We start from the raw sequence: 13,157 nt of genomic DNA, 5'->3' as shown, positions 1-13,157 counted from the left end.
ATTCTGAACGTCACCCCCGGATTTCTCCCATCGAATGAATCTGAAGTGAAGGCTCGGGGACAGATCCCCCTCTTGTTTCCCCACACGCAGCCCCAAACACTTTCTGGATTGAGTGGGTGCTGATTGCGGAAACCAACAGTGGGTGTGAAGTTGTAATAATCCCATTTTATTAATTACTGGTTTTGCCAAGAAGGACTTTTGTTCCCGATTGTCCGCGATGGGAATGAACGTTTTTAACTTCTCCTCCGTTTTCCCTAATTGTAAAACCACCTTCTCTGCCCACAAAGAGGAGGATCAGGGCCCTGCCAATCCTTGACAGGGACAGCCAGGCCAGGGACGATGGGCAGAGGCGTTTGTCTCTCCAAGCCAACATCCCTGCTCAGAGCTCGTTACATAAACACGAGGCATTCGGCTGGATCAGAAGCTGCCTGCTAAATTCACAGCTCACTGCACATGATGGATGCCCATCGCCCGGGGTGGGCGTGATGCTGCCTGGCACAGCAAGGCTGTGCTTGCCTGTAGCTCAGAACAGTTTTCCACTGTGCGTTTGCAGAAGAATCTGCTCCAGGTTCAGGCGAGGAGGTGGTCGGTGGTCTCTCATCACGCTAGTGCTTGCTCCATCAGTCCTGCGTGGGACTTTTCGCCATCTCTCCCAGTTCTTGTACACGCTCACCGTTGTTTCAAAGGAATCATTCTCAGCTTTGCCTCTCCCCCTTTTTTCCCTGATTTTCTCACCCAGGGAGTGTCTCGGCAAATTTTAAAGCTGGCCAAGATCCCAAACAGTAGGTGTCTAGCAAAAATCAAAACAAACAGGGGAAAAAAAATAAAAAGCCCCAGACCCACGGGGCCAAGTTCAGTGGAACTGCAGCTGCTCACACCAGCGCCGCGCTGGCTCCGGGCTGTCCCGCTGCCTACATGATGGTCCCCACTGGGGAGGGAGGGAGCGGGACATGACAGGGCGGATGCTCCCACCCGAGCGGGAGGCACGGATCTGGAGTCTGAGGCAGGCAGGGAGGGGAGAAAACACCAGCTGAATTTCTTGGAAGCCAACCTCGATGTGTCTGGCATTGCTGAGCGGTGGCTGATGCTGGGATGGGATCTGACCTTTCAGCAGCGCACGCAAACAGCAGTAAACACCCTCCCTTGGCCAGTGCTGTCTTTCCAGCCTTCTGATGGTGCTTCTCGGTGTTCCCTTCCCCAGGTGGAGTTGCTGCTTCTCAGTGTCCCAAAGAAGACAGCAGGAGCTCAGGAGCTTCGCATGAGACGACAGGAACCAAGCGGACCTACGATATGATGGAGGGGAGGATCAGCCGGGGCTTATCAGCCCGTGATACCTTATCTGCCAGCATTGAAGGTGGGTCTGGGCGAAATCTTTCACCCGTGCTGTGTTAGTAGTGACCCTCAGAGACCTCATCTTGGCTCTTGTCTACATGATGCACCTTCCTGTGCCCATGTTTTGGCAGTGGTTAGCCAGTCCCCTGCAGCACATCCCAGCAGGACAACATCCGACCAGCATGGGAAAATGAGGGACACAGACTGGCCTATTTGCCTTTGGTTTCTGTCCTGATAGAGGTAGACCAGTTTCAGGACTACAGGAAAAAAAAAAAACCACACACATTTTTAAAAAAAGAGAAATCAAGTCATTTAGGAATTGTTGATGTTTTTCCTTGCTGTCCCAGGAGTCCCTGGGACATCCATTGTAAATGAATTCCTGTGTCACAACCCCACTTTCCCCCTTGGATCTGTTCTAGGTCTCATGGGTCGAGCGATCCCTCCAGACCGACACAGTCCCCATAACCTAAAGGAGCAGCATCACATGCGGGGCTCAATCACACAAGGTAAAGCCTGCAGGCAGAATATGGCCACAACTAGAGGTAACATGGGGAGGTATCTTGCATGCGTGGCCCCTTGTTCTTGTTGTCAGGCTAGGGCAAGAGGAAACAAGGATGGACACATCAAGGTCCAGCTGCAGATCTCTGCAGCCTCAGCTTGTGCGCTCAGAGAGATTTTCAGTCTTGCTCAGCTTCTACCAGCCTACGCTCTCGCCAAAGTCAGGGGTAAAATTCTCAGTGACTCACGTGAAGACAGGTTGAAACTAGTGCAAAATGGGTCAAGAAAGTGGTGGTAGATGTAAGGTGGTCCACAGCTGCTCTGTGTGCTCAGTTGGATACCAGTCCCGGAGTTAAATGCATTAACTAGAGACCGCCTTGAACTAAGCATCTACTCAGGGAGTGGGAGGCCAGTGTCTGGCTGGGGAATCAGCCTCTGCATCCATCATTCTTGCGGGTTGCAGGAATACCTCGGTCCTACGTGGAGGCCCATGAGGACTACCTCAGAAGAGAAGCCAAACAGCTGAAGAGGGAAAACACTCCACCGAGGGACTTATCTGATGCCTACAAGGTCAGGTCTCACGAGGGCCTTACTCCCCTGAAAATGAAACCAGCCCATGAAGGCCTGGTGGCCACGGTGAAAGAAGCAGGAAGATCAATCCATGAGATTCCCCGGGAGGAGCTGAGGCGGACACCAGACATCTCTCTGACGAGACCTCTGAAGGAAGGCTCCATCACGCAGGTGAGAATGGGGCGAACAGCAGATGAGATGGGCCCTACTCAGGCCGCTGTCCTTGCAAAGACCGCGGGGACCATTCCCAAGGTAAAAGGATAGCAGAGATGACTTTGGTTTGCAAACACGTCACTGGCCAGAATTGAGGCTCTGCTTGAGTATACGTTGCCCTTCCCCATCCTTTGATGGGGTTCCTTCCAACCCAGACTGTTCCATGATCCTTCCAGTGGATAATATATGATCTAATCTGTGATCTATCCAGTGGATAAATACAAAACCCAGGGATGGGAGCTCAGCACCCCCTGGCACGTTAAGAGAGCAATGCTCTATCCACATGCATACATGGAAGGGGACACATTTGGCTCTTGTTCAAGGCCAGAGTCAACTCGGTGCCCTCAGCAGTTGTGACTCTGGGTGCACATAATCTTGGTCTCCTCCCTTTAGGGGCAAGTGTCAACCCAGCAAGGCCAGTAGTTAGGATGAAACGTGGCATGCTGTCTCCTGTTGGGCTCCAAATATTTGGAGGGTTCCCATGGCACCTCGTAGTCCTACCTCATTTCACAGTGTGTGTAGGAGAGAGGCGTGATGGGCACAGCCAGCCTTCGGCAGTGACTCATCATCATCTTGTCGGAGCACAACAAGACATGCAAGATGGGCGCTCCACCCTGCCCCGCGCCGTGAAGAGCTATTATCTCTGCTTTGCCGATGGCTGTTGCCATTTGACCAAGTAAACTGGTGCACTGTCCCACTGAACAAGGAAACACGAGTTCTGTTGAAACGTGGTGTGATGCGGTCGCTGCATCCCCTTCTGCTCTCTGCCCCTTTGACACCCCCTCTGCCTTCTGTCCCCAGGGTACCCCACTGAAGTACGACAGCAGCTCTTCCTCCTCGAGTACCAAAAAGCATGACGTGCGGTCCATCATCGGCAGTCCCGGCCGGACTTTTCACTCTGTGCACTCACTGGATGTCATCCAAGACCCAAGGAATCTGGAGAGAGCTTACGAAGAGAGCCTGAAAAACAGGCCAAGCCCGGTGACAAACTCGGGTGGCTCCATCGCCAGAGGGGCTCCTGTGATTGTACCCGAGCCAGGCAAGCCCCACCAAAGTGCCCTCGCCTACGAGGACCACCAGGCAGGGCACAGCACGGCATTCAGCAGCCACTTGCACAGAGGGTCTCCGGTCTCCACCCGGGAGTCCACACCACGGCAGCACGAAGGTACTTGGCAAACCTTTTATTTGACACTAAGCTTTCTAGCAAGTCGAGCAGGAAGGTGCGCAGGGGGGTAGCTGCTGACCCCACCTGCCCAAGCAGTTCCTGGCAGGTGCCCATCGAACCTGTTCTCCCCAGCACCCCACACCCACTCCTGCCCGTGTCTGACTCACGGCACTGGGGTGGCTGCCAGGGACAGCTGGGGCTCAGCTCCCTTCCTGGGGGTGCTCACACGGTTGCAGTGAGGGCACCCCACATCTGCACCGGGGTAACCGAAGGGAGACTTGGACCCTGGCTGGTGAAGCTGGTGGTGTTTTAACAGTGTCTTCCCTGTCCCAGCTTTGGCCCAGGGCACCCCTGTTTCTGCAGGCGGACAGGAAAGCGGTGCTTGGTGCACTGGGTGGGGAGATCTTCCCACTTTTCACCCATCTGGTGTGTGTTTGCCTACCTTATGCCTCATCCATCACCTGGGCAGCCAAGTGCCTCACCTCCAGGAACATCTAATCCCTTCTGAGCCGATGGATCCAGGCAGTGCAGAGGGTCTTTGGGATCTGCCCTCTCCCCAGCCCATCTGCCTGCACCAGGCAGGGTCTTCCCATGCCCCCTGGCATCAGTCGTCTCCTGCCCCCAGAGCCTAATCTGGGGCTCCGGGGGTGCAGGCGTGTGTCTAGGCTGGGCTTAGTGATCTGGTTAGACACAGTCAGATCCAGAACACAAAAAACCCTCTTGCTTCGTGGCACATCTGTGGGCAGGATCAGTGCTGAAGTCAGTCCCTAAGACACCTTGTCCCACAAAGCCTGCTAGCTACGGGTAACTGCCTGGGGGCCTTTGCATCTCCTGCCTGCAAATCATTGTCGTAACCCAAGAGTCTTGTGATTTGGGGGCGTACAGCACAAGATGTCGCAGTCTGCCAAAAACCAAGGCCAGGACGTGCCTCCCCGGTGAGGAGTGGGAGATGAGGCTGTGCAGAGTTCCTCCAAAAAGCCTCCCCCATCTCTCGCTGCCGGCTGGGCCCGCTCCAGCTCTCTGTGGCTGGTGTGTCCCATTGCTGCAGCCTCTGCTGTCTTCCCCGTTAGGTCAATCATTTTGGGGGAAGCCTTCAAATGTTGGCAGCTCTTTGAGATTGGCATATGCAGTGAGCACAATGCAGGGCAGGCAGCACCTGGGCAGTGGGGAAGGATCCCAAGGGAAAAGTCAATGTTCCTGCAAAATGCCAGTGGGAAGGTGGATTTCTGCATGCCCGGAGCTTACAGGGTTTTGGGGTGAAGAGGATCTGCAGGAATCCCCGTGGCGTTGCTTGGAGTTGGAAATCACCTTTCCCTGAGTCACCTGAGTGTTCCATCTGCCCCAACAATAGGTTTGATTTATTAGCAGTCATGCCAAGACGCCAAGCCTCGTGAAAGGAGCGGGTGCGGCCCATATTGCAGCCCCGTTTGTTTAAAGTCAGCAGTAATGGGCTGAATCCATCCGCGTGCGTGCGAGGGGGCTGCTCCTTGCTCCCCGAGCCAGGGCCAGGCAGCGTTTGGTGTGCAGTCTGGTGCACAGGGTTTGGTCACGCTGCTTAGGGTGGCTCTGTGTCAGCCGCTGTCCCCAGCCTGCTGCTACAGACACAGGAGCTGGTGACACTCATCCCAGGTTGGGCGAGAACTGCCACCGATGCCCGGCTCAGGTTGGGAGAGCTGAGAGAAGTCCCTGACATGATCCAATCTCCCTTTTGTGTGCTGGGAAAGAGCTTACAGCTCCAGAGGGTAGTGGGTGCTCGAACTCTCTGAACTGTGTTTCATCACCATCACCGGGAGTTTCAGGGTCCCCGGCTTTGCCCGGCAGTGGTGAATTCCTCGTGTCGAGGAGCATGGCAGCAGAGCTCCACCACCGGCTGCTTGCACAGGCCAGGAGGAACTCACAGACAGCCTGGGGTGGAGGGATGGTTTGGGACAGGCTTCTCCTCCCGGGGGCAACGGGGGCTTGGCCCGCCTCGGCCTTGGTGGCGTAACAGGCCACGGCGGCGCAGGGAGGAGGGAAAGGTCCCTCGAGTTCAGGGTAGCTGCGAGCATCCCCGGGGGACACGCTTGGCTGCAGGCATCCCTCGGGGATGCAGCTTGGCAGCAGGGCTCAGTCTCTGACTCATTTCCTTCTGCGCACTGCAGGGAGCATCACTGCCGGGAAGCCAGTGTCCCAGGACAGAAAGATCACCCCCACATCAAGAGAGCTCACCAACTCCAAGTCTCCGCATGCCCCCGTGGCCGATCACCACCACCCCATCTCCCCGTACGAGCACCTGCTCCGTGGTGTGAGCGGGGTCGACCTGTACCGAGGACACATCCCACTGGCTTTTGACCCCGCCGCCATCCCGAGGGGAATCCAACTGGAAGCAGGTACCTTTGGTGGGGGCATGGTCTGTTTGGGATTATTTTTTCCTTGTTATGCTCCAAAAGCCTGAGAACTCTGAGGAAAGCCACTTCACATCTGCACCCTTTTCTCTCCCAGCTGCTGCTTACTACCTGCCGAGGCACCTGGCTCCGAGCCCCACGTACCCCCACCTCTACCCCCCATACCTCATCCGAGGCTACCCAGACACGGCCGCCATGGAGAACCGACAGACCATCATCAACGACTACATCACGTCCCAGCAGATGCACCACAACGCCGCAGCCACAGCCATGGCACAGCGGGCAGACATGCTGCGCGGCCTGTCGCCCCGGGAGCCCTCCCTCGCCCTCAACTATGCAGCAGGTCCTCCCAGCGCGGCACCGTCCAGGGGTTTGGGGACATTTTGGGAGAAGGAGGCTGGGTCAGGCCGGTGCTGGCAGCTCCAGTGCTGGGGCCAAGGGCCGAGCCAGCAGCACGGTGTCACCCAGCAGTGTAGGAACTTGGCTGGTCAGCGTGGCTGGTGCTGCCTGCAGCCACCTCACTCAGTGGGGATAGACCTCAGCGTTTTCCTCCCTGTTATTTTCAGCAGCAGGACACGCTGTATTTGCCCGCAGAAGGGTCCCCTCCCCTGACAGCCAGCGCCCAGGGGCCACGTGTGTGTGTGGGCACCTCCTGCACCGCACCAGAGCAGCAGGACAGGCCGACCCTCCCCAGCATCGCTCCCAGCTCCAGCGCGGCCAAACTGCTACAGCTCAGTGTCGTCCTGACAGTCCTCTCGCTTCCCTCTGCAGGCATCATCGACCTGTCCCAAGTGCCACACCTGCCCGTCCTCGTGCCCCCTACCCCTGGCACCTCTGCCACCACCATGGACCGCATCACCTACATCCCCGGGCCCCCCCAGACCTTCGGCAGCCGGCACAGCAGCTCTCCACTCTCCCCAGGTAATGCTGGAGGTTGCTTTTCCCATGGGAAAGTGGTTGGGCAGGACACCCCTAACCAGTTCAGGGCCACAAGCTGAGCATGTCAGGGCAGATGGGGGAAGCCCAAGTTCATTCTCACTCAGGGACCAGCCCACTGACTCCCTCAAACCACTCCTCTGATCTGCTTGTTGGGGGCTTCCTTGCTTTTCCCTCTTCTTCCCCAAAGTGGCAGCTGGCAAGCAGCTCTGTGGAAGGTCATACTCCGGAGATGGTGCCAGCACAGCTATTGTGTGACTTACCTGGGTTGCCCCCATCCGTCCTGCTCCAGGTGACCTTGGATGGAGCCGTTCCTTATCTGCTCTGCAGACACAGCGATGTGAAGAGCAGGCAGTGTTCCCCGGGGGATATCGCTCTGTCTGCAGCCCTTTCACTGCCTTTCCGTTGGGTTTCAGGAGGCCCCACACACATGACCAAACAGTCGGGATCGTCGGTGTCCGAACGGGAACGGGAGCGGGAACGGGAGAGGGAGCGTGAAAAATCCATCCTAGCGTCTACCACGGTGGAGCATGCACCCATCTGGAGACCAGGTAGGCTGGGAAGGAGCCTGGCACCATATCTTGGGGCCCGTACTGGGTGGAGATAGGGTTGGGGCTATAAAACGAAGAGCTAAAGAAACCTGTCTTTGTATTCTCCCCCAGGTACAGAGCAGTCGAGCAGCCGTTCGTCCTCACACTCTCACAGCCACCAGCACTCTCCTGTCTCACCCCGCACCCACGAAACCATCCAGCAGCGCCCCAGCGTACTCCACAACACAAGCATGAAGATCATCTCCTCGGAGACCCCCACCCCTTCCGTCCTGCGGTACGTCCCCCTGCCACAGTTCCTGCTGCTTACCCGGACCCCTGCACCAGGGCAGCCATGGTGGTTAATTAATGAACATCACGTGGGGCACCTCTGAGGTGGAGTGAGGGTTGTTTTCACCTTCATTCTCAGCAGGAGCAGGATTGGGGCTTACAGGGAAGTTGTGATGGGGAGAAGCACGATTTTGGTGCCCAATTCCTTCGCTTTTCCTGGTGGCTTTCGCTACTACCAGGAAAGAAAGCAGGAGTGTCCCTGCGCCCCAATACAGGTATCACTCCTCTTGCTGAAAGTTGCCTAGTGGTGGAGTTATGAAGGTCTCTGGGACCCGTCCATGGGGTTTATTCTCTCCAGTCAGTGCATCCAGGCCGCAGCCAATACCCCATGGCCAGTTACTGTGGTGGAGGCTCCATCCAAGTCCTTCTCACACGCTCCAGCACAGGCCAACCCTACGCTGAGCCCTGGAAGGACCTCGGCCAGGCAGGGCTGATCACTGGGGCTCTGGTAACAGCACTCTCCTTTCTCCAGGTGCTTCTCTCATCTTCACCTCATCTTTGTTTGCTTTCCAGATCCTCCTCCACCACTACCACGTCACCAATCCGCTCCGCCGCCTTCCCCTCGGCCTCCACCCTGCGCTCCTCCCTGAGCGCAGCCGACAGCTACGTGGCCCCGCTGGACCCAGCCGTCCTGCAGAAAGAGGCCTCGAGGGCACGGGAAGCCAAGGCAGAACGACCCCAGACTGACAACAACGTCTTCACCTCAAAGCTGCCCACAGGGGCCAACCTCGAACAGTCACCTTCACCCATTAAAGCCATGGAGTCGAGACCTTTACCCGCCTCCGGACCCGGTTCTTCTCATCACTATAGCAGAGGACAGGGGAAAAGCCAGCAGCACCATCACCCTCTGGACCAGCAGCACGCAGCCTCAGGCCCCGAGCAGCACAGTAGAGAAAAGAGTCAAAGTAAAGCCTTTTCAATGCAGGAACAGGAGCTCCGAGCACTCGGTAAGAACACCACAACAGCGGCCAACTTCATAGATGTGATTATTGTGCGCCAAATGTCTTGCGATAAGGGGCAGTGAGAAAGAGGCTCGCTAAGTAACAACTCCACTGGTGATGGTAAGAAATTGGAGGGGAGAGGTGAGAGAGCTGTGGCCTGAAACCCATTTTATTTCATTATTTCTTATTTTTAGTTGCACTATTGGCTTTGTCAGCTCCCCACATGTTCTTGTCCCTCTGCTTCCCAGTTGTTATATTATTCCAGACTTTTTTGTGTGTGTTTTAAGGATCTTCCCTTCTCCCACCCTCTTCTAGTTTTTCCCATTGCCAAGTCCTGTTTTGCAAACGTTGTTCAGTTCCTGGTATTGCTTTTTACAGACAATAGCAATTTGCTAATTCTGATTTCCCCATCATTAGAAATTCCCAGGCAGTCTGTAAGGAGCAGTTGTGGGTAATAAATCAAAGGAGTGAAGTGGAGAGTGTGAGCAGGACAGGGCTGCTGGCCGTCAGACATGGTTGTACCACTGAGCATGCAGGATTTCAGAGGGCTTTGTGGGCTGCTGTGTGATGCAGCTCGAACAGGTCCCTTCGCGTGGGGTGACCTCACGCAGGGTCCTGCTGCTGGATGCTGCACAAGAGGGCAACGTGGACATGGCTGGCTGGGGCTCGCTTAGCCCAGCCATGCTTGGCAGCCGTTTCCAGAGCAGACCACAGGAACCACCTGACAGCAATCTTGTGTAGGACACAACAGCGCTGGGAGAAGTTTCTCCAGAAGAAGGTGCAGGGATGGGGCTGGATTCAAGGTCTGGGGTGTTCTTGACAGGACTAACCTTCACCCAGAGCATTTATCCCACCGGCATGCAGAGCAACAGGCAGCCCGTGGGGATTTGGTGGGACCCCATCTTCAAGTTGAAGCATATCCCTTGGCCATCAGCACTGGGAGTTGCTCCCCAGCTCCCCACCCTGTAACCCAGGGGCGGAAGGGACAGGGCAGCATGGCCGGGGAGGAGAGCTGCTCTCACTGGCGCATCCCGACCCACCCATCCCATCACTTGGTCACGTCTGGTCCCAGCTCCTTCTAGCAGCGTGCTCCAGGGCCAGGGACGCGCCTCTGGCTGCGGTGCACTGCCTGGCTGAGCTTTTCCTCCGCCTTTTTCCCTGGCACCAGTGTTTCCTCCAGCTGAGTGTTGTGCTGAGGAGGAGAGGGGCGGCTTTTCTACGACTGTGAGCTCACAGAAGGGAGCTGGTGTTCCTCAGGATTGAACTGTTGGCTAGGGATCTTTCCAGAGCAGGATACTTCATCTTGGGTGGATCCAAAGCATGATCTCTTCAGTGCTGGCGTGCATGGGGTGATGGGGGGATGCTGCATCCCTGTCCCCGATGCAGGGAGGTTCTCCATGGGGGTCCTCCCCTCCCCGTGCCCCAGGTACATGCAAGGTCAGCGTGTCCATGCCTGGGCACTGGGGACCCTCCGGCAGCGCTGTGGGTCGCCTGCCAGATTTGCCTGTAGTTTCCAGGAGTTGAGTGTTAGGAGGGTAAAGGTCTGTGGAGGCAAAAGTCATGAACATTACCAAACGTGCTTAGCTGGCAAGAGGCAGCGTGTGCCTCCTCGGGGACTCTGCCATCCTCCACCCCTGGACTGTGGAAGCATAACCCATCCGTGCCTCAGTTTACCCTCTCTGTTGAAAGGTGATGGTGTCCCTCACTTCAGCTCTGTGAGTGTGTGCAAAGGCCTTAAAATGCAGAGAACGGTCAAGAAGCCTTTTTGCCCCTGCAGTGTGTGAGTCTGCTGTCCCTGAGCAGGATCTGGAGTTTGCAGGGCCTTGTGCCCAGTTTTCAAGTCCCTAGCATGCTGGGCTTGGGGCTTTTCTCTGTAAAGCACTTGGACACCTCTCGTGCAGCCACCTCCACTCCTGCAGGGCATTGTTTTCCCTCCTGGCATGGGGGGGGAGGTTATTTTTCTGTTTCAGTAGGTGGGGGAGTAGGGGGAGAACAACTTGTGAACCCGCAGGGGTTTTAATTTGGTTCCTGACTCTCGTGCTGTCACCACAAGCTGCTGCGTGTCCAGCTCTGCAGGACTGAGGCATCACCTCTTTCCTGCAGCCATCACCACAACTGGACATCAGAGGTGGCTCTGGGGGTCCCTGCAATGTGACCTGACAGGTCTTGCCTCCTCTCTTTTTTCCCCCCTTTGCTGGACGTGTGACTCTACCCACAAGTGATGGTTCCCACAGCACTAGGGAGAAGCCAGGTGAGTTCCTGGTTTTAACTCCCTTCTCCCGTTTCCCCAGGCTTTCACGGAGGGTACAGCCCTGAGCGGATGGAAGCAGTGAGTCCCGTGAGCTCGCCCAGCCTGTCCCATGAGAAGGGGGCCAAGCTGCTGCAGGATGCAGAGAAGGGGCATGGGGAGCATGACCTGAGGCAGAAACAGCAAGGTGAGGGCGGGGGCTGGCAGTGCCAGCTGGCACAGGAAACCCAGAGCTGGTGTGGGGGGACTTTGTCAGCCAGCTCTCGCTCACTGTGCCACCATGCCGTGCCGGGGTGGCACTCAAGGAAGGGGACACAGACATCATCTCACACCTGCTCTCCTCTTTGTGCCCCCCCCCTGCAGTCTCGCTGAAGACCTCGGCCCCCGAAGCAGCCCACCTGCAGCAAATCCGGCACCCCGACGGCTCCCAGCCCCAGTGCCAGCCCCTGCAGTCCAGCCAGAGCATCAAGGGCATGAACCAGCGGGTGGTCACGCTGGCTCAGCACATCAGTGTAATTAACCTCATTCTCACTTTCCTGCTGGGGCTCCGGGGAGGAGGGAAGAGCTGATGTGAAACATGTCTGGTGGGGAAAGGGCTGGGAGTGATGCTAGAGACCTCAGCACCTCTGGCTGCGGGGTGGAGGGAGCAGGGTGCATCAGGCATGTTCAGCCCGGCTGTTTGTGTCCCCAACAAGCCCATCACGGAGCTGCTCCAGGCAGGAGGCAGAAGGTACATCCGCACAGGGACAAACCAGCCTAATTCCCTCCTGCTTACCCTGTCTTAGTTGAGCCCAGCAAAGCAAGAGGTATAAACCAATTCTATTTCTGACTTGGGGGTATCTTCTTCTAGGAGGTCATCACGCAGGACTACACACGCCATCACCCTCAGCAGCTCAACTCCCACATCCAGACCCCGGTGTACTCCTTCCCCGGGGCCACGTGCCCCGTGCTGGACCTACGCCGCACCCCCAGCGAGGCCTATCTGCAGCAGCAGGAGCACGCGGCGGCCTCCAGGATCTCCCCGCAGAACGAAGGCGGCAAAAGGTGAGGTCAGAAAGTCCAACCAAAGCTGGCATAGATGGGTTTCTGCTCACCTGCTGTGCCAGTCTGAGTTCAGAGACTTCTTGAGATCATCCCAAGATGCTCTCAAGCAGGGTCAGCTGGAGCAGGTTGTCCTGGATCATGGTCAGTTGGGTTATGAATATCTCCACTGATGGAGATTTCAACATTTCTCTGGCCAACCTGTACCAGCGTTTGAGCACCCTCACAGCAAAGAAGTGTTTTCTTTTGTTAGGATGGAATTTCATGTGTTTTGGTTTGTGTCCGTTGCCTCTTGTTCTGTCACTGTCCTCAGTCCCTGGCAGGTCATGGCATAGTGACCTTTCAGACCACAGATTGTTCCAAAAAACACCAGAGAAATGTGTTTTTCATTGGTTCAGAGTTAATTTTATCTTCATCTTTGTCAGTGAATCAGAAGCCTGTTAGACACATGTGGCCTGTCAACTGCAACTCTCCATTTCAGGCACCACCTGTATTTCTTTTAAAGTCACTTTCAAATCCTTGTGCTGATACCAGCACAAGGCAGATCTGATTGCTGTTGTATGAAACTAAAAAATGTGAAGTGTGAGAACGGGCTCTATCCTCCCAGCCAAACACTGACAGAGACCCAGATGCATCCGGGAAAGAGTGGTGTCTCCAAACTGGTGGTTCCTTGTCAGTAAATGTGATTATTCTTCCCAGCTCTGCCTGGGCTTTATAACATTAGGGGAGGGAGCCCAGCCCTGGCCACCCAGCGATGAAAAAACCTGGAGGGGGGGAAAAAAGAGAAACCACAGAGAGAACAAAGCCGTAAATTCCCAGAACTTGCCGTGAGGAATTCCTCGCAGACTCGAGCCTGGCCGTCTCCCAGGCACTGGCCACAGGCAGGCATCAGGGGCTGCGTCGGTGCTCTCCGGGCTGCTCCAGCACCGGACGCATCACCCGCAGCCAGCG

The 13,157-nt window shown here is 56.3% G+C and overlaps 1 protein-coding gene across 11 annotated transcripts in view; it reads left to right on the top strand.

Annotated features, from left to right (window-relative positions):
• The window catches only part of NCOR2 (nuclear receptor corepressor 2), a 257,067-nt gene that overhangs the window by 234,054 nt on the left and 9,856 nt on the right, over window positions 1-13,157 (top strand). For all 11 annotated transcript variants that reach the window (XM_074844705.1, XM_074844700.1, XM_074844704.1 and 8 more), the window contains 13 exons: window positions 1,202-1,354; window positions 1,752-1,838; window positions 2,294-2,571; window positions 3,415-3,778; window positions 5,920-6,147; window positions 6,260-6,505; window positions 6,934-7,083; window positions 7,515-7,649; window positions 7,761-7,923; window positions 8,490-8,923; window positions 11,209-11,352; window positions 11,529-11,677; window positions 12,016-12,209. In XM_074844705.1, the coding sequence (XP_074700806.1) occupies window positions 1,202-1,354; window positions 1,752-1,838; window positions 2,294-2,571; window positions 3,415-3,778; window positions 5,920-6,147; window positions 6,260-6,505; window positions 6,934-7,083; window positions 7,515-7,649; window positions 7,761-7,923; window positions 8,490-8,923; window positions 11,209-11,352; window positions 11,529-11,677; window positions 12,016-12,209 (2,725 nt within the window). The remainder of the gene's footprint in view (window positions 1-1,201; window positions 1,355-1,751; window positions 1,839-2,293; window positions 2,572-3,414; window positions 3,779-5,919; window positions 6,148-6,259; window positions 6,506-6,933; window positions 7,084-7,514; window positions 7,650-7,760; window positions 7,924-8,489; window positions 8,924-11,208; window positions 11,353-11,528; window positions 11,678-12,015; window positions 12,210-13,157) is intronic.

This window comes from Strix aluco, chromosome 18 (genome assembly GCF_031877795.1).
Source record: "Strix aluco isolate bStrAlu1 chromosome 18, bStrAlu1.hap1, whole genome shotgun sequence".
Lineage (NCBI taxonomy): Eukaryota > Metazoa > Chordata > Aves > Strigiformes > Strigidae > Strix > Strix aluco.
This window is presented reverse-complemented; position numbering and strand designations above follow the sequence as displayed.